Source organism: Blennius ocellaris, assembly GCF_963422515.1.
Source record: "Blennius ocellaris genome assembly, chromosome: 7".
Classification (NCBI taxonomy): domain Eukaryota; kingdom Metazoa; phylum Chordata; class Actinopteri; order Blenniiformes; family Blenniidae; genus Blennius; species Blennius ocellaris.
In genome coordinates, this window is record NC_137656.1 from 3,003,402 (window position 1) to 3,028,868 (window position 25,467).

The 25,467-nt window shown below is 43.1% G+C and overlaps 1 protein-coding gene across 1 annotated transcript in view; it reads right to left on the bottom strand.

The window, feature by feature from the left end:
* unc5db (unc-5 netrin receptor Db) overlaps nucleotides 1–25,467 on the bottom strand; it is a gene marked incomplete at both ends in the record, with an annotated part of 147,564 nt that overhangs the window by 27,095 nt on the left and 95,002 nt on the right. The window contains 2 exons of the mRNA XM_080499927.1: nucleotides 2,419–2,590; nucleotides 20,284–20,368. Of these exons, the coding sequence (XP_080356053.1) occupies nucleotides 2,419–2,590; nucleotides 20,284–20,368 (257 nt within the window). The remainder of the gene's footprint in view (nucleotides 1–2,418; nucleotides 2,591–20,283; nucleotides 20,369–25,467) is intronic.

Below are 25,467 nucleotides of genomic sequence, written 5' to 3' on the forward strand. Positions count from 1 at the left end.
AAGCGCAGGCAAATAATGCAAAGTGACAACAGCGATTGGGGGGGGGGGGGGGAGTAGGGGGAGTAGGGGGGAGTGGGGGACTGCAGCGCCTTTGGGTTCGGGATTAAGCTCTTGGGACTTCATCCAGACCAGTAAAAAAAAACAATCTTCCTCACTGGAGGGGAGGAAGAAAAGCTGACACAGTCGGAATGGAAACGCAAACACATAAAGATCTGGGCGAACACAATGTCTCCCGTCGCAGGGCATCCGAGCGGCGCTAACAAGAGCCACGAAATATGGGGACCAGACCTCGCAGTTGATGGCACGTTCGCCGAGGCAAATTGAGATTCTTCCCTGTCCGAAATCGCCCGGCGTCGACGCCGCCCCATCCCGATTCCACGAATCGATACACCCCCCCCCCCTCCCCCGCATACGCTGACTGACAGCGGCCATGCCTCTTCCCGGCCATTACACGCTGTAATTGTTTCTTTATTTTCCTCCCGCCGTTACCTTCGCGCTGCCTTATTTCACCCTCCGGACCCACGGCGAGCATAAGGCCGGATCAATCAGCTCGCCCACAAAGCCTCGATAGTCTTTTATGGCCGGCGCATAATTCACAAGTCCTTCTCTAACTGTACCTCGGAACACATAAAACAGAAAGGTCAGTGAGACAGAGGGGAGGGAACCGAGCTGAGGAGCAATGACACCGAATGTCAAAGAGCTTGACTGACAGCGGTGATCGTGAAGGAAAAGCGTCGCCGTAAAGGAGAGAGCAAACAATCACCGCCAGGTCAACAATCGGATATAACAAAGAGAAACAGTCTATATGCTGAATGACAGCAAGTGTAGATGTCATGATAGGTTCACTTAAGTAAAGACATTCAAGCTACAAAGATTAATTCAATCTGAGATTATTTTGAAGCAACTGAGCAAAGCGTTGAAAGTTCAATTCAGATCTTGCACAATTGACAATTTCCATGTTCAGTGAATCAAATCCAATTTATGTAAAAACCAAATTAAAGACAGATCAGTATTGTTGGATTGAAGTTGAAAGAGAAAGAAATATAAACCTTTGGGTGCCTGAACATGACTCAATTTCTCAGATCTTATAGGTTACAGGCAGTACATACAGAGTCCACGGTGCCATCTACTGTCCTACGGCCTTTCTTAGTTTAAAAAAAAAAAAAGAAGCTTGTTCTCCTACACTGGAAAAAGAAGGAATCAGCGAATAAAGTGTGGGTAACAACATTGGACAGTGTTTGATAAAACCTGAATGAAAAATTGGAGGAATTTAATAATGGAAACCCATAATTTCACATTTGAAACCAGACATTGGACTGCAACATTCAGCACCGGCAGCTGGTTTGTCAGACTGGAATTGTAGTCAAGACCAAGAGAAGAGCATCCTAAGACCAAGAGCAGAACATCCCAAGACCAAGAGAAGAGCATCCCAAGACCAAGAGCAGAACATCCTAAGACCAAGAGCAGAACATCCTAAGACCAAGAGCAGAACATCCTAAGACCAAGAGCAGAACATCCCAAGACCAAGAGCAGAACATCCTAAGACTAAGAGCAGAAAGTCCTAAGACCAAGAGCAGAGCATCCTAAGACCAAGAGCAGAACATCCTAAAACCAAGAGCAGAACATCCTAAGACCAAGAGCAGAACATCCCAAGACCAAGAGCAGAACATCCCAAGACCAAGAGCAGAACATCCTAAGACCAAGAGCAGAACATCCTAAGACAAGACCAAGACTTTAAGAGGCTGAGACTGAGCCACCCCCGTTTCTCTGATTACCGCACCCCACCCAAACTGGCATTGTTTACACAAACACCATCAAAAGCCATCAAAGATATGTTGTAAAAGCCTCCTTACCTGAAAAAAAATAAAATAAAAATGCAAAGATACTAATCTATGCATAAATACTCCCAAGCTCACACTCAATGTAGAGAGGGTGCTAATCACTACAGCACCATGTGCATCCACGCAGCCCCCTGAAAGTGGGAGTGAAATTCTTATTTTACATACGGAGCCTTTCCTGATATCTCTCATGCTTTAATAGCCTGAAATGCCTGAGCAAACAATCCCATAGATTGACAGTGAAAGAGCCAAATCCTCTCACACAGCTACAGCAGCGACTATTTATGCTGGAAATGTTCGTTACGACAATAGCTTTTCTTAAATGTGACAGGTGGCGAGTGGGTGGAAACTGGTCCAATTTACATACACATGGAAACAATGACTTTACAGTCGGTCTTTAAGGACCACGCAATATACTGATGTGGGATTTATGTGGTTTATATGATCTGTGAGGCAAATTATCTGAGGCTTATGTACAGATTATGTATGCATTCACAAACGTATAGGGTGCTTTCACTTCTGCTTGGTTTCATGGACAGAAATGCCCTGGAGTAGCACGGCAGCATCGAGAAGCGCTCACCTCCCATTTGCTGTCCGCGGTCTTCCTCTTGAGCTGGATGTTCCAGTTCTCGGCGTCCACCTCGGCGCAGTGCGCGATGGTCATGGCCACCGGGCAGAAGAGGTCCAGACCCGGAGGGCCGTACGTCACCTCTGGGCCCAGCAGGACTTCACAGCCCTCGAACGTTTGGACGCTAAAAAAGACGCAACACAGACAAAGGGCAAAGTCAAGGGAATGACTCTGAGGGTCAGTTTAAAAGCAAGAGATTCGTTGGGGGGGGGGGCTCGGAGCCACTGACAACGCAACTTTTTGGAACTCCCAAGGTGGAACTTGTTTAAAGCGCTTGAAAGGGACTGGTAGACGTCAGCAACACTGCCACTGCACATGCACACCATAACTTTCGTCCATTAGTACATATCTTTCTGCACATGCTCAGTACTGTGTCATGATTCCCAGTCTGAATTCTCCCGGGACTTGGGAGTTGTGGGGTTGACTGGTCAATGATTTTAATCAATGGGACAGAATCCATCCACCCAGTCTCTTTGACTAGCAGACCAAACGCAACGATTTACTAAAAATGTTGGGAACATTTGAAGCTGATTGCACAAAATAGGGAATAATGTAATAATACACAAAGCGGGAAGTATCCCTTAGAAATAAAAGCATTGAGCAATTTGCTTATGAAAAATTGTTATTGCGGATCGGTCGTTTCATTGATTAATATGGCGCAACACTCAGCCACAGTTGCGTACTGTCTTTTAAAATTCTATTACATACATGTGGCTTTATTACATTCAGAATTTCCAAAATGAAACAGATGGCATATTCAACCAAATCCCAGGAATCGGAGCATATTCACACACCTGCTCTACCCTCTAATACTGTCGTCTCATAATTTAACTTCTCTCTGGGATACCACCCCGAGTATTTTGGCAAGCGTCATTACTTATTGCAAATTTTAGCAATCAATGATTAAAACCCGAGCAAGAGTGCTGCCATTTAATATCAAATCAAAGATTTAATTGGTTTGTTGTTTATCAGTTGATTTGACTTATTGTAAGAAAGTACTTTTTAATATGTTTTTGCACATCAGACTAACACAACTTGGCATAATTAGTTTGACTGGCACTCCAAAGTGAATTAATTAATTCACCCTTTTTCAGAGGCTTATTACTTCATTGCTGTGGTTTGGTGTTTTTAATAACTCTTTATTTTAATAAAACACATGTCGAATATAATTAATGAAAAACCCCCAAACATAATCTCATTGTTGATAGAGTTTTGATGTTTTCAGACACATTTAATTTGACTTCATTATGATGGTATTAATAGCAAATGAAACATTTTGCTGTAATCTGGCCGAAATCCAAAACTTATGTTGAAATAAAGAACTTAATAGATAGATAGATAGATAAATACTTTAATGATCTCCAAGAGAAATTCACAGTGTATGTAGGTATTGATACATTTAAAAGTTGCATTTACCAATGGAACCGACAAAAACAAAGTTTGATTTTATTTAATTTTTTTGTCTTTTTCCAGACACAAAGCTACTTCAAACACAGTCAGGTACTTTTCGGGGTTCACATGAACTCGGATGTCATTTTCTCATCCAGCCACTGCATTACACACGGCTAATAACACCAGGTCTGGAGACGGGGTGCAGAGATTCCCCAATATGTTTCGGAGGTTACACATCCATGTGCCTTTCACACCCAACTTGTTGTTGTAATAAGACGGTATTCTTTGAACTTTGAACAGTTTTGAACGGGTCATAATCAGTTTTGAATATTGGATCATAAGAGCTGCATTCAGAATGTGCTGTGTCTGTGTGAGCTGGACTGGCTCCGCCCACACGTGCCCATCTTTGGGAAGAGGAGGAAGTCCTTCCTGTCGTGGCGCCATGTGCCAGAGCAGAGCTGGCTAATTGTGGGAGGAGTCAAAGGGAGGAGCCTACCTTGATTGTGATTGGCTAAACCCCCCTGATGACATTATGTAGGGTTTGATTTCTGATTGGCTGGTTGGAGCAACACACTTTTTAAAAACTAAAACCAGCCAGGGAGCGAGAGGACACACTTTCTTCACTTCTGGGGCGTCGTTCCGGGTATGGAGACGATTATTACTGTTGGAAAACCATTAGAGAGTGAATTTTGTATAATATGGCCCCTTTAAGCTTGATTCATACCCCACATGCAAAAGATATGCCAAAGCGTCGTGACGCCGCAAAGTCAAAAATCCTCCTGGATCCACCGAGCAGTTCAACTAACGAGCGACAACTCTGCTGACGATGTACTCGGTGTAGTATTGGACCACACTGGTATCGTCGTGACCCCGTAGCTCATCCTGAGAGGTGGGCGGCAAACAAAACACGCCTGTGGGTTTCATCCTCCCAGGTTCGACTGCCTGCGAGTGGGAGAGCTGTGGACTCCTCTGCCCCTCCGGCTGCAGTCGCTGCCGCGGCGCGACGCGGCTGCTGGAATGAGTTCCAGCGCAGGTGAAAGAGTCACCGCGATTCTGCCGACGAGTTGGAGCGCGCTCATTAGAAGCAGCGCGCAATAAACAGTCTCTGCTGGCGGCCCGGCGACGGCGCCGGCCGGGTTTTGAAAACAACGAGGGCAGACGGGTTCATGACAGAAGAGAGCGACGCCTCAACAAAGCTCTGTAAGCTACTTTCAGTCATCGCAGGTCAGAGATCTGGGGGGGGGGGCACTTCTTTAGATTTCCTCTCCACAGCCAGCCTCTAAGCACAGCAGCAAGCTTTACTGCACCGAGACTTCAAACCCGCTCCACAATGAGGAGGAATGACTTATGATTAGGTAAAAGCCTCATGTGGAGGTCGGCACAATCTGCAGTAATTCGCATTATATCATTTTCCACACTTTCGGGTTTTGTGCAAGTTCCAGAGATGATTTCTGGTTGCACTAGTTTAATCACCGTAAATGGACACACAAGGACAAAAAAATAAAAAAAATAAAATAGACGTGGATAAGATATAGAACAGTGTAAATTCTATATGCTGCGTATAGAATTTGGGGAGCGTGCTTTTTGCCATCATTTGATCGAAATGGAAAAGATGTCGATAAGAGATGCAAGAGTGACATAAAACTGGAGCACCGGGTCCCCGATGTTTTCAGCTCATGGCATCTCTTCAAAGGGTTCTATTTGTCGTAGAAGCCGAGATGAGAGAGCGAGATCACGCACGTATGGGATGCAACAACACAAACAGTGGTAGATATCCACCAGCAGGAAGAATCTGCCGCTTTTGTCCCGGCTGGAGATATAGCAGCACTCTGTTTACATGTCAAAGCTGTCCGTCACTCCTCTGACCGCCGCTTTTGTTCACAAGGTTGTAAAAGGGTTGAGCGGCGACGCCTGGATGACCTCGTTGCTGCTCCTTTCAGGTTATTGGTTGCCCGAAACCTCAAAAAGCAGCACTTTCATACAGCGGGAGTGTAACGGCGTTATCAATACGGAAAACGGAAACACAGACGTGAAGTACGTTGTGTAGAAAAAATAACACGCAAGACTGAATTAAATGCTGCGAGTGCATCTGTCACAGAGACCTAGCATAGCTTCAACCAGTCTCGAACTGGAGCACATCAACCAAATGTCCTTCGTTGCTTTTGGTCCCATTTTGCGAAAGGTATAAAAATGTCCCCAAGCTTCGTAGTGTGCCAGAAAAAAAAACTAACAAAAAAAAACCAAGACACACACACAATATGGATTTATCAGTTTTCATGTTCAGTGGAATTCAATGCAATAATAGATGTGTGTTACAGATTGCACAAAACAAAATAAGTACACCGAAAACAGAAACTACTTGGACCAACTTCATTGAATTCCTTCAATGAAGCTTAAATTCATCTTTTTTTTTCACCAGAATTCAGCAAATTATCAACAACTTGCGACTGACTTCCGGTTTGTATTGCATCCAGTAACGAGCAATGTTATTGGCCAATTGATACTATGTGGTACATACGTTCTGATTGGTTCGTAATTCACAGACTCATCCTGATACATTCAAATGCTGGAGCAGAGGGGAGGAATTTTAACAAATTTTCTAAAGTTCTAAAATGCTTTTTCCATCACCAATTTGTGTGACTGTGACATTCTAAAGTCTCGATACCGAGCTATAGGAGGCCTGCAGATAATAAATAAGCATCTAATATTCAATTAAAAACTATTTCAGAATTCAAAGTTTACTGGTTCTCACTTTGGAGGTGCAGATAGAAGCAATGTGTCAACTACAGGGGGAATAAAGAAGCACATGTAGTGAAGTTTGGAGTAAAGTGATTCAGGTGAAAACCAATAAAAAAAAAAGCTATTACCTTAAAAGAAAAAAATCTAACTTTTTTAACAAGGCAAAAAAGTATATTGGATGCATCACGAAAATATCAAGGAGTAAAGGAAATATATCCCTTTTCAGAAGCTAAAGGGTGTTTAAAATTCCCCAAATACTGCAACATCCATAAAATCCCACAAAACTGGCATTTACAATTCAATGAGCAACACAACATAATTCCCCTCTACGTCTGTCACGTCCCTTCTTTTGTTCTCTCACTCATTTGATTCTCCAGAGGCGATTGCTCATCTTCCCTTTTTTCTACGAAGAAGACGGAGTTTGACTCATGTTGTGGAGCGGCTCGCCAGATCCAGCTAATCGTCAGACCCACGGAGGTGGATGGTTTTGTTTCCCAGTGGGAGCAGCCACACAGGAAACACATGCGATCACTGAGGGGCATGTGGATAAATGCCTCCGTTTGAACCACGCATGACTCACCCCGGTACAAAGCACTGTTTACTTACAGTGCACTGACGTATTCAGTCTTGATTGTTTTTACAGCCTCAGAGATGATACAGTAACTTCATTTATTTTGACACCTTTTCCACACCTTTTTTTTTTTTTTTTACACGTTTGGACAGTGTTCTCCAATCTTCCTCAGAAAGATGGTGACGTCGTTTATCAGTGGAGTATAAACATGGCATCCAAGTGGCATAAATGCTCAAAAGTTTGTGTCCATTCGGGAGAAAGGACGACAACAGGGCAACTTGCAATACTTGCAAAGCGTATATTTCATCGAAAGGAGGAAATATGACCAATATGCAGATAATTTGCACACAGAAGCGATAACTTTGAGGGAATGTTGCATTTTCAACTTGCTCAGCAGTGAATCTCAACCCAGCAGCATCGTTAATAAGTCCGTTGATGTTAATACTGCAGGTTTCATTTCCAAATGAGAATCAATAAAGAACCGAATCGTTGAGCAGAATCGAAAATGGAATCTGAATCCTAAAAATCTTCTTCATCCTCCTAAACTGAATGACATTTTCTGATGAGGATGGAAGAAAACCAGCAAAATGTATAAAAAAAAATTGTCGTGTTATAAAAAGCCTACGGTAATTCCCAGACTATAAGCCGCTACTTTTTACTTTGAACCCTGCAGCTTAAACAATGACCCGGATAATTTATGGATTTTTACGGGTTAACGAGCTTCATGCCGCCGATACGTGGGTGATGCGTTTAGGTGCATTACGTAACTCCAAACTTTTTTTTTTTTTTTCTATTTAGGTGTGCTCAGTAGTCCGGAAACTACGGTACTTGCATGTACAGAATAGTAGAGAATAAATAAATAATGAACTGAATTCATAATGAATCTAATTGAACGAGAATGCTTCACTGGGTGTTGACATCCACGTCAGACTTCACAATCACCGACTGACCTTCTGAGGCCCGAGGTATTCAGACTTACTCTGGCGCAGCCTCCTCACTTTTCCTCGCACGTCTCCCAGCTCGCGGTGGTTTTTTTTTCTCCTTTTCTTTTTTACTCGTGTCAACAGCCGCTCGGCTCTCCGCAGGTCCTCGGAGAGCTCTCCATCCCTCCGCCAACAGCGCTGAGCCTCGTCACACATTAAATGCAAAGTGTAGGCAAGTAGCAGATTACCGGCTCCTCGAGGAGACCGCCGCTTCGAGTCCCGGAGTCCGGCGGCGAGCTTGGAGAAGCTTCCCGGGGCCAGCGGTCCGCCTTCGCCGTTCCACTTGTCATCACGGGTGAAGGGCTCTGTGTATGCGGCGGCTCCTTGAGCTCCCAGACAAGGTGCGTTATTTAAAGTGGGCGACGACGCACCGCTCGGGGACCCGCGGAGCGGTGCAAAGCGGGAGCCCGGGTCGTTAGCGGGAAGGCGGCGGGCGTAAAATGAATGCACACATTAGCACGCTTCATTAGGTCCACCTCTATTTGCTTGTAGTCTCTCACCTGCTTGTCCCACTGTGCTTTTTTTGCCCGATTTCAAAGGGACGCCGATGCCGCGTGCCACGCTGGGATAGATTAGCCAAAGACGCATCTGGAGGGGAAGCTTTGTGAGTTGACATCAAAGTTAAAAAGGCCGCAAGTTTTAATTCCTCTGCTTTCGTCGTCCTGCAACAACTGCCCCGTTTACACTGCTTTCAAGTGAAAGCACAAAACTACGATAGTGTTTGGTTTTGCTTTTACATGACAATGATGCTCGGAGCCACTGAAAAGAACTTTTGGGAAATTCTCCCAATTCGGGCTCCGTCGAACTGGCAAATTGGCAAAAACCAAGGGAAACAATCATTTCAACGAGAGCAAAGGAGATATTTCCAGCGGGTATGGGGTTGGTCGATATTCAATAGCTCTGGTCTATGTAGCCACCCCCCCCCCACGCCAATTCATTATTGTTGGAGAGGAGATACAATTGATCCTCCTTCTGCAATAGCAATAAAACAGCATATCAGACTAAATCAAACATATTAAGTCTAATTTACTCGGATCCAACAATGGCAGCGTTCACACAAGGTTTCAAGTGAAAACTTAAAAACTTCCGTTGCCTTTTGGCTCCCTGCTTACATGAAAATGGAGCTCGGAGCCAGTGAAAACACAATTTTTTTGGAAACTGCTCCCAAGGTGGAACTTTTTTGAAACCGCTCAGACTCTGTCGTCGTGTAAATTAGCGAAAACAACTTTCTGGAGATGCTTCGGGCCTCGTCTTGATGGTGGAAACGTCGCTACAAAAGGTAAATGTTCTTCTGCACATGCTCGTCACGACTCCCAGTCCATATTCTGCTGGTAGTTTTATTTTGACATTCAATGTGTTAACAACCCAACTTGGTCGTCTGTCCACTAGAATGTCCGTGTTCGCCCATTGTTTTTGTTTATAACATATTGTTCTCTGCCCCAAGAAGCCTCAACCACAACTCTGTTAGGAAAAAAAGGGCTTCACAAGCACAAAACCTCAATTAAGGACAATTAAAGACGATTCCAATAACTTTAATAACACTCCACCTCCAGTCCCGGGACTTGGCTGAGCTGCAGGCCACTTGACAGGGAGAATGGAGTGAACGCAACGAAGCTAATCACTCGAACAACTCGCCTTGTTATTAGGTCACTTAGCGCCGAGAGTGCCACTGTAGATTACCAAAAATATTGTCAAATCGCTGCACAAGTTGAACACATATTTGGAGCACTTGTATAACTGGCAAACAACAACGGTATACGTTGCCAAGAATTATTCAGTATTTGGGTTTTTTTTGTTGTTTTTTTTTGTAAAGCTGACAGCAATTCTCAAGGATAAACTAAAACTGAAGCCAAGTTCCAGTGAATGTTGAACAACCAGTCTTCATTATACACATACTGTTACTTCTGCTTTGGGTTTCTGTCGTACACAGTTGGGGAAACATCTCAGAGCTCTGGGGGTAATTTGGATTCTTCTTATTGCTCATTAGAGAATAATAAGAATGCATCATTCATTTCCTTGTGGGGTTCTGCCCCAAAGGGATCAATAGAGTTCCGTCTAATCGAATCTATTTGAGGGTGTAATGCGTTAAACCAGGTGGAACCTTAAAGCGAGAGGACTAAAGTTTGCTCACAGACTTTCTGTGTGGAGTTTGACTGCTGTGGCTCAGGTGGTGGAGCAGTTCCTCCTCTGATCCGATGACCTGGGGTTTCATCTGTCCCCGTGGTTCAGACACAGAAACCTAAATTGTTCCCAGAGTTGTCCAATCATGTTGCATGGCAGGCCGTCTCTGTGTGTGAAAGTGTGTGTGTGTGTGTGTGTGAATCTAACTGTGCAATTTGAGAGACGGTTTTTACTGCAAAACAGATGTAAAAGTTTGCACAGTGACTAAACTTTTGAAAGGACGAAGTGGGTTTACCACTTATGAAACGGTCTCCGGGGAATGAAAGTACTGGTGGCGGCTGATAAAGGACAAGAACTGGATAGTTCATGAACAGGAAAACAACTACGGTCACACTCACGAATTGCCATTTAACCATTTTTCTATTCATAAAAACAAGACATTTATCAGTGCACATCATCTCTTATCCCTGCCGGCCTTCTGCAACCTGGTCGACGCCGACGTGCGTGAATGTAAAAGTCAAATCAGGTTTTTTGTTCCAACAACTAAAGCATTCAATCTTTTCAATTTGATCCACTATAATCTATCCACTTCTGCAATCATCCATCCATCTATGGATCTATTACACCTTTGTATTCAACCCAAGGTTGTAAGACACTGGAGTTGATCATCGTTGACGATGAGGGAAGGCAGGATGCGCCCTGGTCAGGTCGCTCGTCCATCACAGTACAAACGCAGAGACAGTCACACGCAGCGACAGTCGTCAACAATGTTCTGACTCATGACACTTATTAATTACATACATCTTTTATTTATTCAACACATTCAGCCATAAGTATTTTTGTTTTACTTCATCAGACTCGATGTCATTGGTGATGAGTTCTTGGACGACCCCGATTAAACCACGATCAATTAATCCGCATCCCATGTGGCGGGAGTGTTGTTGTTTTGATGTTGACGTTTTGGGAGCGCGGGCGTTGGTTGACGGGCCCGGCTGCACTGAAAATCAATGTCCAGTTCACGGCTCACGCCTTCGGTATAAACCTCATGCTTTTAATCGTGATAGAACCTCCGTAGCTGAAGAATCCGTCCTTTAATCATGTACGTAAGTTTAATCCTAACGACGCGGTTGCTTTTGGAGACTTTGAGACTTCAATGATTAATTGATGTTGGACAGCCAGTGCAGACATTACTCAATGCAAGAAATCTTTGAAAACTCTCCATATTCTCCAGGTGTCCTTTCCTTTCACGGTGAAGTTTGCCCTTGTATGAAACCTATTGGGCTTTAGCCTCCGATGGCTATCGACTTCGCAGATAAACACTTACATTGTGGCTCGCTGCGCAAGGGCATAAAAGATGTTCGACTCATCCCTCACAGCCTTAATAAACCATATTTTCTACAAAAGAGATCTCGACCTTCACCTACAGACAAGTGTTTCTCTTCACGCTTTGTGTGAAAATCTCTGTTATATCAAACAACGGGGAAACTTCAGGTGAGAGAACAACACATTACTCTGTTGCTCCGCTTTTATTTAAAAAGATACCCCTGGAAGCTAGAGCCGTTTCTCTGTGTGTGTGAACGGGTGAATGTGTCAAATCCAAGTAAACTGATAAGCGAAGAATAATGTTTAGAAAACATGCTGTATGACACAGGTGAATTTTAATGACCAATTATTTGCCTGCTTTCGACAAACGAGTGTCACGATGGGTTGAAGAAGACCTCAGACACCGTGGACACATTGCAATTAACCCATTCACCATTTAATCAAATTTGTATCTATTATAACTATTTTATTATTGGTTCCAACTGCCAACGGTAAAATACATTACGGAGCTTTACGTTCTATTTAAATTTCCGAGAATACCAATCACTTTGTTTTATTAAATCTCGCGGAGTTTGCGTGTTCTCCGCGGACGTGTGTGTGTTTTTCCAAGAATTTGGGAAAAGATTTGGCTGACGGCTTGAAATTGGAACAATATTGGGTTGTGATCGCAGAACTATCAAACATAACACTTAACACATAACACAAAAATACGATAAGAAAAAAAAAAAAATGTACTCGGAAGCCATGAGAGCATATTTCAACAAAATATACTAATTTATTGTCTTTTGCCTGTGAAAATACTATTTATGTCGGGCCATTCGTCTTCCATTCCACTTTATCCAAGTCGGAGTTGGAAGGTGTTCGAGCCAATTACAGCCGACGACGGGCGGTCGGTCTGAAAAAGGTCACCAGTCCATCACAGACCAACCACAGAAAGTCAGAAAATCACACTTTCCATTCTGGCAATTCTGAGTCACCGCTTAACCCCAAACACGGTGTTTCTAGATTGTGGGAAGAAGCACGAGAACCTGCAGGGGTATCATGCAAACTCCACATGGAAACTGGACTCCATCCAGATGGTGTTTAACCAACTGTGCCAGTGGGAGTAGATATTTACAACTAGAAAACATTTCAATCATGTTTTTGGGATGAAAACAAAACAAAAAAAAAGGTGATTGCAGCAGTATGATTTGGTCGCAGAGCAGTAAACAGGAAATGGCTTTAGTGAATTTAATGAAACCTGTGTATTAAACCGGGGGAAATTAGGAGTGAAGAGGTGCAGTGTTTGGAATAAACCTGCAGTGGAACTCCTGAACTTCTCCGCCTCCCGAGAAAGTTTCAAACCGCTCCCTCGCATGTCGCTATGATGTAGTTATTGATACAAGTGTGATTTAAGAGGGGTGACCTACAGCTGAGTTACCGCTCGTGAGCCAGAGTATAACAGGCCGGATAAATGTCACCATCTTCATCACGCTCTGGATGACTCCTTCTACCTTTAGAGACGTCAAGGCATTTTTCGGATCGAGATAGATTTCAGCCCCAACTTGGATGGCGTCACCCAGAGTGTCACCTTGGCGAGGGGCACGGGAAGCTGTGAGCTGTGGACTGTGAAACCGTGAGCGGCGTGTCCAGGCGAAGGACGTGGTTTGTGCGGGGCGATCTTGCAGACCGTGAGAAGCCGTGTGCTTGAAGCGGCGCTTCTCCATCCAGAAAGAAGACGGGTCAGCCGGGGTCAGCCGCTGTGGACGGGCTGCGCTCGGCCTCGCCGGGGCCGGCCACCCAACCAGGAAACTATGGGGGTTATATTTGTGCCAAAATTCTGAGCGAGCGATGGGAATATTTGAGCGCCAAAAAATTAATTGTGCAAGCACACTAATAGCATTTTGAGGAATGAGCAATAAAATTGCGCAAAGAAAAACTTGAGATTGAGCTCAAAAATCATTTCTGCGCTCAGATTCTTCCCTCTGCACTCAACCTCTCTCTCTCTCTCTCTCTCTCTCTCTCTCTCTCTCACAAGTTGTCCACCAATCACAGGAATTCGGGGCGGGGCGTTGAGCTCTGATTGGTTACTTCGGATTCTGGAAGTGCCTCATAACCAACGAAGAAGAAGAAGAAGAAGAGGGAAAAACAAACTGCGAGGGAAAACAGAAATAAGGAAAACTAAAGATAATGATCCTGGATTACAACATGTTTTCCCTCGCAGCTTGTTTTTCCCTCTTCTTCTTCTTCTTCTTCTTCTTCTTCTTCTTCGTTGGTTATGAGGCACTTCCAGAATCCGAAGTAACCAATCAGAATTCAACGCCCGCCCCGAATTTCTGTGATTGGTGGACAACTTGTGTCTGTCACATTTGGGCTTTGGACATTTTGAGCGAGCGCAAAGCAGAACTTGAGCGGACGTGGAGAGATTTGAGCGAGCGAGAGAGAGAGAGAGGAAGAATCTGAGCGCAGAAATGATTTTTGAGCGCGCAATCTCAAGTTTTTCTTTACGCAATTTAAATATTTCCTCAAAATGCTATTAGTGTTGCTTGCACAATCAATTTTTTGGCGCTCAAACTTTCCCATCGCTTGCTCAGAATTTTGGCACAAATATAACCCCATAGGAAACCATGTCTCGCCTTACGCACCTCTGCACTTCCACCGACGGCCGCGGATAATAGAATATAATTTTTAGCACCTCAAACTCCGTAAACCCAATTCCGGAGGCTAGCTTTTGTGCATCGTGAAAGGCTTCTGCCCGGTGATTTATGGAGTAAAACTTAACAGGCGGCATGGAGTCAACAATAAATAACGCACAATGCCAGGTCTCAAATGTTTTAACTGGGTCTCTTTCATAAAGTGCACATATGGAAACTAGTTTGATCATTAAAAGTTCTTTCCCTGTGAGGACAAAGCTCTTTCTCCCTGAATAGGTTGAGGGATTTATCTTACAATACAAAGCGCACATAAAACCTCAGAGGCAAAAGGGAATATGTCTGACCTAAGCAAAACCGCGCCTTCAAAAGATTTAGATGAGCCTTTGAAAAGCTTCAAGAGCACATCTTTGTTAAAAAAAAAGAAAAAAATGTTGGGGGGGAGGGAGGGGGGGGGGCTGTATGAGGGTGTTGAGAAGTAGGTTGGATGAGGATTGGAGCTGGAAAAGAAAAAGGATGCAATTTCCTGCGTGTCCGCCGGCCGGGCCAGGACCGTGATTGACAGCTGGCGAGATGACAAGCACGACGGAGCGCAGGGGAGGAATATGGGCGCCTACAGTAAACAAGTCTCGGGCTCGCACAGGGCGAGGGAGGGGGAAAATAAGCTCTTGAAAAGCGTGGCTGCGGCCCGAAAGCAAACGCTGTCAAGCCGGAGCCTGGAAATATCTTTGAAGGGCTTCTAAAGGTGGATAAACCAGCGGGAGGAAACCAGACACTTCATGCTGGCAGGTAGGAATGCATAACAGGAGATGAAGGCCGCTCCAGACCTCTGTGCAAAGATTTCGAAAAAGCTTATTAGACTTCTTATATAATCTATGTGTAGGGTGCGATCTGTTGAGGAGCCACAGGAAGGAAGGTTTTTGTACCATCTCGCCGTGTCCAGGTGTTGAAGTGTCTTTGAGCAAGAGTCATGTTGATCTTTGACTCCTCACAATTAGGCAGCTCTGCTCTGGCACCACGAGAGGAAGGACTTCCTCCTCTACCTGAGATGGACATGCGTGGGCGGAGCCAGGCCAGCTCACACAGACACAGCAGATTCTGAATGCAGCTCCCATGATCCAATATTGAAATGGATGAAAATCAAGGAAAAGCTGGATTTGGGGGCAATAAACCTTGAATACATTGTTTTTGGACCTATGAGACCACGTGAAAGTGTTAAATTGATGTATAATATGACTTCTTTAAGCCAAAAACAAAGCTAAATATTTGCATGTATTAAAAAAACAGCAATAACTTTGAATTTTGACACACTGACCATCGCATCTATAAGATATGAAAAAAAAACATTCTGTAGTGACACGCTATAAGATATATTATATAACAATGTAATCCATTCATTTCATTATATAATACCACATTTTGTAATAATCTTCCATACATTTTTACAAAATGCACAAAATTATTAAATTCACTTGAAAAAAAAAAGTGCAACACGCCGATTTTGAAATAACTGTTTCAATATTTAATAACTTATCTCAAAATCTTGCAAAGTGTTACAAAATATAGAAGGTTATTACAAAGTGCGGCATTATTACATAATGAGATAACATTTCAAGTGAAAACACATTTTTTCTTTTTGTTTCAGAAAAGTTCTGCATTTATACGGCAACTTTGACAAACAATGCCAGTTTACACAGAATACGCTACGGACATTAACAATGGAGAGTACAATGACGTTCCTATGGACAGACGACAGAAATGGATTGTTATTACAGTGACAGTCGACTAAAAAAACAACTCTGAAGTCCCAGGAGAATATGGACTGGGAGCCGTGACACGAGGGAAACGTCCATCTACTCTCACATGTGCACAATAACTATTTAATACGGCCATGCAAAGTTTTTTATGGAGACGATCACAGCATTTCAAAAAAAATGTGGGTTTCCAATGTCTCTCAAATTTTCTTGAAAACGTGTCAACGGAGACTAAAATCCACTATTGAATCTTTTACCATGGAAGTGGAATACGCAACAAATCACACGTTGCATTCATAAACCGAAGACGAGCTGCTCCGAATGCTTTTATATCAGCAACATGAGTCTATTAGACCTCAAATGTAATAATAATGCATTGGTTTTATATAGCGCTTTTCTAGACACTCAAAGACACTTGACATTGCATTATTCATTTATTCAGCGTCTTGCCCAAGGACACTTAGGCATGTGGGAAGGCAGAGATGGGATCGAACCTGCAACCTTCCGATTGGGAGACGCCCGCCCCACCAACCCGCAGAGCCTTATATCAAACCGACCTGCATCAACGCCCCGTCATCTCTTCCCGCTAACGGCTGCATTTCGTGCGGTTTCTTTTCTTCTGTTGACTTTGTTCAAGTGGAGCAGCGTGAACAACCGGTGACACTTCAAGGAAAGAAAAACAAAAGAAGTGGAAACCCTCGTGGCTCTTGTGGGGAAGAGAGAAAAAAAAAAAAAACTCCTCATCCACCTCCCTACGGAGAGCCGCTCAGTCCATCCGAGGGTCATTACCCGGCTGTGATCGGAATACGTAACGCGCGGCGACGAAAGGCCCCCGGGAGACGTCCGCGGCCTCCCTATTCCACCGTGCATGTCCATCAGCGCCGCGCGTTCCATTCATCACCGCATAAACAAGCTTCCCGGGTCGTGACTCTCTCCCCGAGAGCCACGCTGTTGACAACGAGTGGAGTACATAACTACATATTGACTCCGGGAGCAGCGGGGACCAAAAGAGAGATTGGAGGATTGGAGGTTTGACTTTGGCTTCCTGCGAGTTTGGTCGGCTAAATGAAGGACTCCGCGGGGGGGTGGGGGGGTGGTCGCGGGACGTTGGACTCCGGCGGCTTCATCCCCAGCAGCTGTGACATCAAAAGGCCCAGACAACCACCTGTGAGGAGGCTTCTGGGAAGAAACACCCGTATGGTGACACCTCCAGGACTCCTATAGGGAACTGGGAGATGGGCTGCCGTGTTTTCCCGGGCCCAGCTGTCACACAGCCTGGGGCTGAACACGCAGAGACGTGGCCATGGCCGGGGGGCCGGGGGGATGTGTGTGTGAGACACACAACTACCCTCTGCACGTCTGTCTGTGCTACCCGCCAATACGCCCATTTTGTTTATTTCAATGCTGAATTCATTAAAAACTGGTGACGTGCCGCGGCTCAGACGAGCTCCCGGTGGGTCGCAGGTTAAACGCTCATTGTGATTCTCTGACTTGTTTTCCTTGACCGAGACACTCCGGCGCATTTCCACCTCGACGACGTCGCTTCTTTAAGCGTGCATAATAATAAGAATGTGCTGGTCGACATCCTGCACACTCTGTCTACAACCGAGGACTGGTGAACAGATGAGCGAAGGAAATAGATGGAGATTTGTTTTGGTTTGGTATTTTGTACATCAACAACCGGTGCTTTTATCCAATTATTGCCTTCGTCAACAAAGGAAATCGGTAACTGAAGTTATTTCAGCCACACAGCCAATTTTTTCATTACATTTTACAGAAAGTTTTAAAAAGGATTTTCTCCATTTCAATTCTTTATGTATTTTGCTAGAATTATTCAGTATTTTAAAAATTAATATTACAAATTAATTTCCAAATATGTAAAAAATTTAATATCCACATTTTTTCACATGTATAGATGAGTTTTATTGTTTAAATATATTTTTTTTAATATATATTAAATAATTTATATAGATCATCAACATAGGATATATATATATATATATATATATATATATATGTGTGTGTGTGTGCATGTAGACACGTGTATCAGTGTGTGAATGTGGTTGCAAACATATTTTTCATGTGTCGGAAATTAATTAAAAAAAACAAACAAACAAAACAAATCCCATTGGGGCCTAAAATGATCTAAATCCAGACTTTTCTAACCCAGAGACCTCCAATGTTGTATTTACTCCATCAAAACTCAAAGAGCAGGAATCACGATAAAATGAATACAATTAATAAATAAGAATTCAAAACAAATCGATAGTAATAATAAAATATTGCTTAAAAAGTACCAACAGTGGGTAAAATGAATAAATATCTAGATGGGTAGAAAATGAACAGTAAATAATAGCATGAGTTTTAACTAAAAAAAGTCACAATTTAAAGGATCCCACCGCCTGACATGGAACTATTTTGCTCAGAATTTGAACTGTAGACTCACTTAAACTAATCAAAAAAAACACCTCCCAAACGACAAACGTTTAAATCGACCTACAGCTGAATAAAGGTCTCCAGCTGTGCACACATCGCGACGCTGCTTGTTAAAGCCTCCAGCGACTGTTTTTCCACAGCACACAAAGTGTCTTTTCACCATGGAATAACACCTCGACGGGTGACAGACTTCATAAAAAACGACTATAAAGTGAAGCCAAATGACGATAAAGATGAAACCAAATATTTGTGAGCCGCCCGCTGAGATCTACGCCCTCGGTGAAGCGTCGGTGAACTCCGGTCACAGAGAGAAGGGAAGTCAAAAAAAAAAGAAAGAAAAGAAAATCAGATCAGCTAATCATCGGATTCACTCACTCACGGGAAGTTTGGACTTTTATTTTCTTCTTTTTTTTCTCTCTCTCTATCTGACAGCGAGCCTGATTAACAACAAAACTTAATACGACTATATCCTCCTTCATGTCTCTGGAAGCAGCTGCTTCACTCAAGCGGGCGTTAAGCTCGTTGTTGGAGAATCAAAACCTTTCACCAATCAGGACCTTTTGATTGCCTCCGAGCTGCACGCAGGTGGATGGATTTAACTCAGATTATCAGCGTCTGAGCGAAGACGGCTAATTTACGGGAAATCGAGGCACCTGCTACCAGGCAATTTACGACCTGAGAGAGGGGGGGGGGGGGGAATCTTCTGTTTATTTATCATTTCTCTGCTGCTCAAGGATGACATGATGGCTTCTTAAATGAGGGTTTAAATGTCTCTTGACTTGAGACGACAGCCTGTAAAAGAAGCAACCATTTTTTTTATTTTAAATGTGTCTTTTTGTAAGTGCCGTTGTTCGCAGAAATTGGCAGTTCATTCAAAGAATGAGGTTGTACTAGCACGGTTGTATTTCTGATCAATTCCGTGGCTATTATTGCATTAAAAATGGACAAAATTCAAACATTCACTTCAGCCATTATCGCATTATTGGTTTCTACGGAGCCCCTTTGTAATCGAGCTGCTTCAAAATGTGAGGAAGCAGACTGGATTGCGCATTTCAGGCACTTTGTTGTTGTTGTTATATTCAGATTTCATTTGGAGGGACAGCAGTATTTCTGGTGGCTGCACCGATATTGGTTGATTCCTGCAATATCCTGTGTCGTCCCCCGTTCTAATCTGAATCGATTCGGATGAGGCTTTCTTTATCAACTTATGTCTTGTGATGAATTACTTCAGTGACGTGGCAAATAAAGGCCTGAGATTCTGTTAATGCGTTAACAGAGAGAAAAAACTTCCAGTGCAAGTTATCTAAAGTGAAGCCGCCTGTCCGAGAGGAGACTTTCAGCGCTTCCCAATGAGCTAATGAATCGGGGGGCGACGGGATACCTGTGACCTTTTACAGAGTTGTGGGACGCACTTGTCAGGCACGGCCATAATAACTCCCGTCCAAGCTTGACAGCGATGACTCGGCGGTTTTTTTTTCTTTTTCTCGGAGCCGGACACGGCTCCTCTTCAGCTACTTTTATAGGCCGCCTTCACCACCGTGATGACTCAGCTGCTTTTTTTAGTGTAAAATCTGCGGCGGGCTCTTTTCAGCTCTGCAGGCTTCCCTCCACACTGGACTTCTCCATGTGTTGAGGACAAAAATAACTCTGTGTGAGTGGCTTCGAAGAGATCCACGAGAAAGGAAAGAGTGAACTAAACATAACAAATTGCCAAATTTAGTTGCGGAGCTAACATTTTTTTTTTTTTTAATAATTCTAGTGCAGAGGAAGTTGGGGACTGAGGCTGGAGAGACGGTGCAGATGGATCACCACACACATGGAGACAGACACAAGCCAGGAAGCTGGAGATGATGTTTGGGTAAACTCACCTGGCCTCGCCCTGATTGATCACCATGTACATCTCCCAGGACATGTTTTCAGCCACGGCTCCATGAGGCACCAGCAGGCTGACCCCTGGAAAACACACACCACGAGGTTATTTGATGAGTTCACTGTACGAGAGTTTCCATTTACCTGAGAGAATAAAGACAGGACTTTACGTCAACAAGCTGCGATCCCATTGTTGTACTGGTGACGTTGACAATAAAGAATCTATTCTATTCAACTCAGCAACAACTTTCTTTCTTTCTTTTTTTTTACATATTTAAATTAAAATTTCGTTCAATTCAATTTATTCAATGTCGCCCACAGGTACACAAGAGAGCACGAGTGAGATCCACACTTTGGAGATTCTTTAACATTAATGACAAACGTAAGAGAGACTGTAAGATTATGTTCCCGCCAAAATATCAAGACGAGGAGAAAGACAGTTGGTAGAGTGGGATCTCAGCATTCATTCATTTATTTATTTCAGACGTGATATTTTTAACATGCGTGCAATCCTATATACCCCGCCTCCTCACATACCTATAAATATACACACAAGTCCATATAGAAACCCTTTAGTGATAATATAATTTAGTAAGTAAGTTACATTTTATGAAAATATATTGAGAGAAAAATAGATCATCTCTACACATATACACACACATATGCATACATCCATCCTATGTCCAATTACCATGTCTGATTTATATATATATATATATATATATATATAATTCTGAGGAGGTTCTGGCGTGTGGTAGAGTCCTGACATACCATCACCTTTACTACATTTTCACACTTTAACACCCCGGAATACTTTGAGTGACTTTTATCTCACTGTATGAAATGCATTCGTGTGACTTGTTTATTTTGGCTTTTGTGATCACAACATCGCAGGCCCTCCTCTTACACATGACAACAGGCTTGTTAGAACGCGGATTTCAAACGTGGTCGTTGAGCCGGTACAAAATCTTCACTTTTTATAGAGCTGCCAAAAGCACGCTTTTATCTGCCATCTCCCCCGCTGCCCCTCTGAACCCGTTATTTGTAAAGCAGGGCCTTTGTACGCACTTCAATGCCAACGCTTTGCCTTTCACAAGGCGGCAGATGAATGGTGTCAGGGAGAAGGGGGGGGGGGAGGGTTGTCTGTTTACAAAAAAAAAGAAATCTCCGCTTGCGTCTACAAAGATGCTGCATAGTCAGAAGTTGGGCGAATGCGGCCGGTTGGGAGATCAGAGTAAATAGAACAAGTGTTTTAATTCTTCCAGATCAAAGTGACTCATTCACACCGACGTGTTTGCGGCTCGACTCAAATCAGATGTTGATTCACCCACTTATTCTCTGTGGCGATTCATGTGCACTCGGCCTCGTATACACGGTTTTATCCCGGTTAAATGCCTGAGAACTGGTGAATACTTTTTTTTATACTAATACTCCAATTATGTAGGAATTACAGCCCCTCGCACACCTTTACACTCCAGTCAGCCGGTGAAGGGACACAATCAAAATTAAATATATCAGGCCTTATTTAGTAAAATCCTGTTTGGAACTTGATGAATTGTGTTTTGTAAAAGGAAGGCATCATGAACTTTTGGCCCAAGAGTGAAGTGAATCGTAAAAAAGGCAGACAGGAGTAGGACACCTGGACTTCACTGCATTGCCATTATAACAAATGAACCCTTATATTATTTATTGAGCAAACAATGGCGACTGAGGCCCTGATTGAACAGTTTAGATCCCATGAGAGCTTTAGTTTAAAGCAACATTTAAACTATTCACAAAAACGAAGTGAATTTGTGTTCGGCAGATTACTTCTTGACAATGTATATCATAATATTGGGAATCCGGATTATTTCCCTTTTGAATGGAGCCACATAGGGAATGCGCTTTTGTGGGACGAGATCTGAGTATGTTGGTTTTGGTTGCTTCCTTGTTGTTGTCATCGAGTTGTTTTTAGCTTCTGGTCCCATCAGTTAGCCGGCAATCCTCACATCAACACCACTGTTGTTGTGTGTCTCTTCCACGTGTTATTTGGGTTCCAGCTGGACCACGATGGCCATCTCGAAGGTTTTATTTTAGGTTTTCCCCAGTAGCTCTGAGTTCCTCCATGTCCAAGTCTAGGTTTGAGGCTACTTGTTGTCTCTAAATTGGTTTAAAGTCCTTAATCCATACTCAGGTTGGATAAAGGTGGATTGAGTCCCATGACAAAATTTACATTGGTAATGCGACACTCATATGAACTGTAATTCTAAACAACAATAAAGACTGTGACTCAATTTAAACTATTGCAAACTATGATGTTTCTTCAAGCGCCACATTTCTGTTTGGGTACTGAGGCAACATCTGATTAGGAAGTTAGATTAGAAGATTAAATTCTAAGAGGGCAAGAAAAGAAGTTTCTGTGACTAGAATCCCATATTGCAGTTAAAAAGTGCAAAACTGGAGTTTCACGATGCATCTGTGTGTGTGTGTGTGTGTGTGTGTGTGTGTGTGTGTGTGTGTGTGTGTGTGTGTGTGTGTGTGTGTGTGTGTGTGTGTGTGTGTGTATCTGCAGGAGCACCAGCTGCTTATGTTCTGCTGTGTGGTTTAGTTAAAAAGAAAGCCATGTGTGCATGTGATTGTAGGATAAAGAATTGTTCATTTCCCAATTAAAACCTCCTTAAGAATGGGGATATTGTAAGTTTTAAAATTAAGGTTCTGTTAGAGGACATTTCTATACTTCAAGTCGAATACAGACAAACTATTATCAATTATGTAATCAAGTAATTTCCAGGGTAGTGTAAAGCTGACTCAAATCACACGTCGCAAAAAAGATCCAGATTTGCTTTCATCACAAAAAAAAACCCCTGTGGAAATGCTTACCAAGACCTATTGGGTGAACAATATTAAAAACAGATATTGTCACTTGTAGTAATTTTATTTATATTGTAATAAACATGTTTAAGGACTTTTTTTTCAAGATTTTTTTCAGATAAATACATCAGCTGATCAAACTGTGAATAAGAGACATTAAACATGATACCGTTTATATTATCATGAGAAATACAGTTGTGAGCAGTGGCCTTGTCATAAATCATAACGAATTTAAGTGAGAACAAGAGCGATGAGAAATTTCTGACAAAAGTTGCCCTGGACTCTGAAATTTGGTGAAAATCTGTTATGCGGTTTTGACATAATCCTCAAATGCCTATAAAATGAAATTCTGATCCAGAATCCAGATCACCTCCGAAAATGTAACGGGATCTTCCATGGCCTAACATATCTATCTATGGTGAAAGTTTTGATGTATTCCTACTAACAGACATATGAACAGCCAATTATTTTATTACGTCCTCGGGGGACATAATGAGCAAATTCTATGGACGGACTTTCACCAAAAAGAGAAGCCTGGCATGCTGCTGTTTCCAATAAAGTTGTTTCTGGGCTGAGTATCCCCCACTTCTCCAAGGATCGCAACGCGTCCTAAAATATCTGTACAAACGTCCTCAAATGTGGAAAAGAAAGAAAAACAAAGTGACTACCAAATAGTTTCATCCCCACCGGAAAGTTAATGGAGGACTCATTTGGGAAAAGGTTTGTTGGGGTTGGAGTCCGGCGCGATGACTCGGCATTTACCGACCAGTCGGAGTTTAGTGTTACGGAGTTCAGAGTCGCGGAGCAGTTTGGCATCGAGCGGGGAGCTCATCACATTGCTCAGCTGTTTGCTCTGCAGGGTGCATCTGCTGATGGAGCTGCTGCGCCAGCTCTTTCACTGATGGCTGCACTGGTGTTTCCTCGTGCTCCGGCTTTTTGTTTTCCGTTGTCCTCTATTCTTTTTCGCTGTGTATCTCGATGGCTTTTCATGTGGCGAATCAAAACTCCCTGCCATGGACACAGATGCGAGCTTTTAAACAAGAGACAAATGAATGATCACGACTGTGATTCAGACTCTGCAGTGCGGGTTTTGGGAGCGAGGAAGCCGGGATCCGAGACGGGAAACTTGGGGGGGGAAATCACAGACAAGGAGAGGAAGGGAGTTGACAATCCTGATTGATATCATCTTGAATTCCCTCAGTCTGAGACTCTAACTTCTCAAAGAAGATACTGTAAGTTGCCTTAAGGAAACAAGACGTGCAGAGTTTTAAAGAAAAGTTGTCAGCACTCGCAGCAAAAAGATTACGCTTTCAGTTTGCATGTGATCAACCTAAAATAACACCATAACATCAAATACAAACAGGAGTATTCAAATGAAGGTTTTGCAAGGATTTGGCATGGCTTAAACATGAAAAACCGGCTGGAAACTACCATTTTAGCTATTGTTTGCCATAGGATGACTTAACCTTCAGAAGTTATTGCAAGAAACGTCTGGAGAACACAAATAAAAGTCAAGGGGAGCTTCTCATCACGTATCTGCTAACGGCGGAGCCTGAAGTTGCACAAAAGCCTGAAAAACGGACAATCATAAACAAAAAACCCCACTTTTGGACACATACTATTCCGCGTTTTATTGGCATATACTCCTCCCATTATTTTGCATCATTAGAACACAATACACCTGATATCTGATATTAACATGTTAAATGGGTAATGTAGTGTGTCATCATGTCAGGACCTCATCATCTGAGGTCACTTTAGTGGTTCTGAGTCTGTGTCTGTGTGTCCACTGTGATGGACATGTGACCAGGCGGCGATCGGTTCGCTCAGCTGGAAAACGCAGGGTTGAAGATTGATGGACGTTAGTGTGGCCGTCTAGGTTTGGAAAAAAAGTTTGATCTTATTTTTTTGCACATGTCCATTTCTGTCATATGAGGTTGGATTTTGTCCAGGTGAGGTACCTTCATCCCTGGATATTCAACACTATGACAAGTTCACCTTTTAGCCAGTCTTTCCTGTTTAGTCCACTTTAAATCATTAAATTAAACATTATTAATACAGTACGTTTAGTACAATATAAGAGCACAAAGTGCAACCCGCCCCGCCGTTCACTCAGTGCCATTGTACAAACTGTACGTGACAACAATAAGTAAATAAATACATAATTCTAAAATCCCGCAGCAGGTCAAACTAAAAGAGCCTTTTTAAAAACATGAACAGTCTGCAGTACTGAGGTTCTCCATAAACATGTGCAAAGTGCTGGATACCGGACTCACTCGTGCCGGAGAACCTGATGGTTCATAAGATTTTGAGCAGTAGCATTTTGACTAAGA